Source organism: Lolium rigidum, chromosome 6 (assembly GCF_022539505.1).
Source record: "Lolium rigidum isolate FL_2022 chromosome 6, APGP_CSIRO_Lrig_0.1, whole genome shotgun sequence".
Lineage (NCBI taxonomy): Eukaryota > Viridiplantae > Streptophyta > Magnoliopsida > Poales > Poaceae > Lolium > Lolium rigidum.
Genome location: NC_061513.1, coordinates 47165086 through 47168644, shown reverse-complemented (window position 1 = coordinate 47168644; position 3559 = coordinate 47165086). Strand labels below are relative to the sequence as shown.

General features: G+C 44.7%; 1 protein-coding gene across 1 annotated transcript; it reads left to right on the top strand.

Annotated features, from left to right (window-relative positions):
• Positions 1-1502: 1502 nt before the first annotated feature.
• LOC124667729 (9-beta-pimara-7,15-diene oxidase-like) lies at positions 1503-3270 on the top strand. Its single transcript, XM_047204985.1, has 2 exons — positions 1503-2447; positions 2535-3270. The coding sequence occupies exons 1-2, from the start codon at positions 1536-1538 to the stop codon at positions 3162-3164; spliced, it is 1542 nt and encodes a 513-aa protein (XP_047060941.1). The 5' UTR covers positions 1503-1535; the 3' UTR covers positions 3165-3270.
• Positions 3271-3559: the final 289 nt, after the last annotated feature.

Below are 3559 nucleotides of genomic sequence, written 5' to 3'. Positions count from 1 at the left end.
GTCATATTTGTGGGGTCACTTCTCTCTTTTTTCTAACTAAAGTTGTAGCTTCCATTGGAAATATAAAATTAACCATGTTGCTTCTGACAACTTTTTTACATGAAGCGGCTAGTTGTGTATGCCACCATTGCTCATGCCCTTAGGAAAAATGTATAATTAAACCTGCACGCTAGAACGTGGTACTTTCAGTGGGAAGATCGATGTGCAAGAATATAAAGTACAAACTGGTCAACATTTACATAGTCAGTGTACTATTCTACAGATGTGGATGGTTAAGACAACTACATTTCTAATTTGATTACAAAGCATAAACAAAGATACAAATATTCGGGAAACTCGATTTACTATAATATTCCGCTAAGTTCCCTCACACCAAACATATAAAATCTTCAAAATTTTGAATATTAAATAGAAAAACACACAACACTTGATCATCTCTTGTACTTAGTTTCAGCACGTTTCATCGACAAATTTACCCATTTAGCTTTTACCTTAAGCTTATATGAATTAAAAAAATAAGAGCATTACCCTTGTGTGCATAAGCAGAGAAGTACATTAGTTGTGTTGAATGCCGTCGAAGCTGAACAAGTGACTATTGAGTTAAAGTTGTCTAAATTGTGATTCTGAATCGGATCGGAACCTCTATGGTAGGATCGCAGGCCGTAGGATCTTGACTTCCAGAATAAAATCTTAGATTCTACCATGCGGAATCGTGCAATCGTTCCACTTAGTTTGGGTCATAAAGTCATATAATCGCATAGTAGAATCATGATTCTGACAACTATGATTAAGTGTATACTTTGTTGCCTTCTCATTGAAAGATGTGTCCAACTATATATACATGGAGGAAAAGAATACAACCCTACATTCAAACTGTTCTCGATACCTTTACGAGCTACTGTTGTGAGGTGAATCAATGTATATATAGTTGGACATAGAGGTGAATCAATGTATATATAGTTGAATCAATGTATATATAGTTTGAATGTAGGGTTGTATTCTTTTCCTCCAAACTTGTGGCCTGCTGTGAGCAAGTATTGACCGGTGAATCAAACTTGTGGCCTGCTGTGAGCAAGTATTGACCGGTGTATTGTCACAAAAAGGAAAATATTGTCACAAAAAGGAAAGTATTGACCGGTGTATTGTCACAAAAAGGAAAATATTGTCACAAAAAGGAAAGTATTGACCGACTGTTATCCACGCTTGTCGACTTCCGTGCAGTTGTACAGCAACGGACTTGCATTTGCACTCCCTTTAGTCCCTTGCTAGGTTTTTCTTTTGACGTTGAACAGCAGGAGGTGTGTCGTGACTTCCATGCTGGTGTACAGTAACGGATTTGCAGTTGCACAACTTGCACTCCCTTGGTAGGCTTTTTGAATCACCTGTCGAGAAACTTGATACCGAATACTGACAAATGAAGAGGTTGAATTTGGCAATTCACAGTGCTTATAAAAGCTGAGCCTCACTCTTCCAGTTTCCATGCAAAAAAGCAAAAGGTGCACCCTATACCTAGCTAATAGACCAAACGCATCCTCATGGTCATGGAGATGGAGCCAAGCTCAGCCACTCTCTTCTTCCTCTCTGTCGTCACACTTGTCATCCTTGTGTCCCTAGTTAGCCGCAAACCTTCCATCAAGCTGAGGCGGCCTCCCGGTCCACGTGATCTGCCGTTCGTCGGGAGCCTCCACCACCTCCTCACGTCACAGCCGCATGTTGCTCTCCGGGACCTGGCCAAGACGCACGGCCCGGTGATGCGTCTACGGCTGGGCCAGGTCGAGGCCGTCGTGGTCTCCTCGTCGGCGGCGGCGCAAGAGGTGCTCCGCGACAATGACCTTTCCTTTGCGTCGCGGCCGAACCTCCTGGCCACGGAGATCATGTGCTACGGTAACCTCGACGTTGCCTTTGCGCCCTACGGCGCCTACTGGCGGGCGCTGAAGAAGCTCTGCGTGCTGGAGCTGCTCAGCTCGCGCAAGGTGCGTCAGTTCAAGCCCGTCAGGGACAGCGAGACCATGTCGCTCATTAAGGAGATCTGCGCCGCTGGTAAAGGGGGCAAGCCGGTGAAACTACGCAGCCTGCTCGTAAAGTGCACCAGCTCCGTCACCGGTAAGGCAACTTTCGGCGAGCGTTGCGACATCGACCTCCGGGAGCAGTTTATGGCCGCCATGGAGGTGGCGCAGATTCACAGCTCGGGCTTCTGCGTGGGGGACCTCTTCCCTTCTCTCGGGTTCCTCGACGTCGCCACTGGGATGAGATACCAGCTCTGGCGAGCTCGGAAGCAGCTCGACAACGTGGTTGACAAGATCATCAGAGACTGCGAGGCACGACGAGAGGAGAAGAAGTCAACGCCCACAGGAGATGAAGACCTTCTAAGCCTCATGCTTAGGATAAGGGACGAGGGGGGTAGTGATTTTCCCATCGAAACCATAAACATCAAGGCAATCATTGTGGTAAGGAGTTAAATACTCTGGAAAAAAATTGGAAGGACACAAATTCTATTTGTAGTAATACTTTTGTTTATGTCTTTCTTTTGTTAGGATTTGTTCACGGCAGGGACAGAGACAACATCATCTACCGCAGAGTTTGTCATGTCAGAACTCATGAGAAACCCGAAGGTGATGAAAAAGGCACAAGAGGAGGTGCGGCGAATGATGGAGAACAAAAGCCCACAAGATCATGAGAACCACATGGACGAACTACCCTACTTGAGGATGGTGATCAAGGAGACCATGAGGCTACACCCCGTCGTGCCGCTCCTACTCCCTCGCCTTTGTAGGGAGAGCTGCCACGTCGGCGGGTTTGAGATTGCTAAGGGCACCAGGGTCATCATCAACGCGTGGGCGTTAGCAACGAGCCCTGAGAATTGGAACGAACCTGAGGAATTCATGCCAGAGAGGTTCGAAGATAGCGTTGTTGTCAACGATAAAGGTACCCAGTTCAAGTTAATGCCGTTTGGAGGCGGGAGGAGGATGTGCCCTGGTGATGGCTTTGCACTAGCCACGTTGGAGCTCATGGTGGCACGACTTCTGTACTATTTTGAATGGAGCTTGCCAGACGGAATGAGACCAGATGAGCTAGACATGGATGTGAAAGTGGGCACCACATCAAGGAGAAGAAACGAGTTGCGCGTAGTGGCATTGCCATGCAGTATTCCAATAGAAATTTGAATATCTCAAAAACTTATCTTAAAATGTTGATGGAGGCAATAAGTACATGATTTAAAATATAGATAAAACATAGTATGCTATTAAAATGTGTGACGTAAAATGTAAACAATAAGACAGCGAGTGTGTAAGTTTAAAGCATGTTCACAAGTATTAAGGTTGGAAACCAGGGTTTGGCTCACTAGGCCATTGGACATAGTTTGTATTCCTATAATTTATATATTTATTATGTTATCAAAGTAGTAGACTTTGTAAGACTTTCTCCGGCTGAGATTTTCCCAAGTAAATGAAACGTTTCATTTTCAGTGAACTTTGAGATTTCTTGTTACATAAACAATCTACAATAAACAAGAAAAATAATTAGAACACATAAAACAAAGGAACAAGAGGTGTATAGC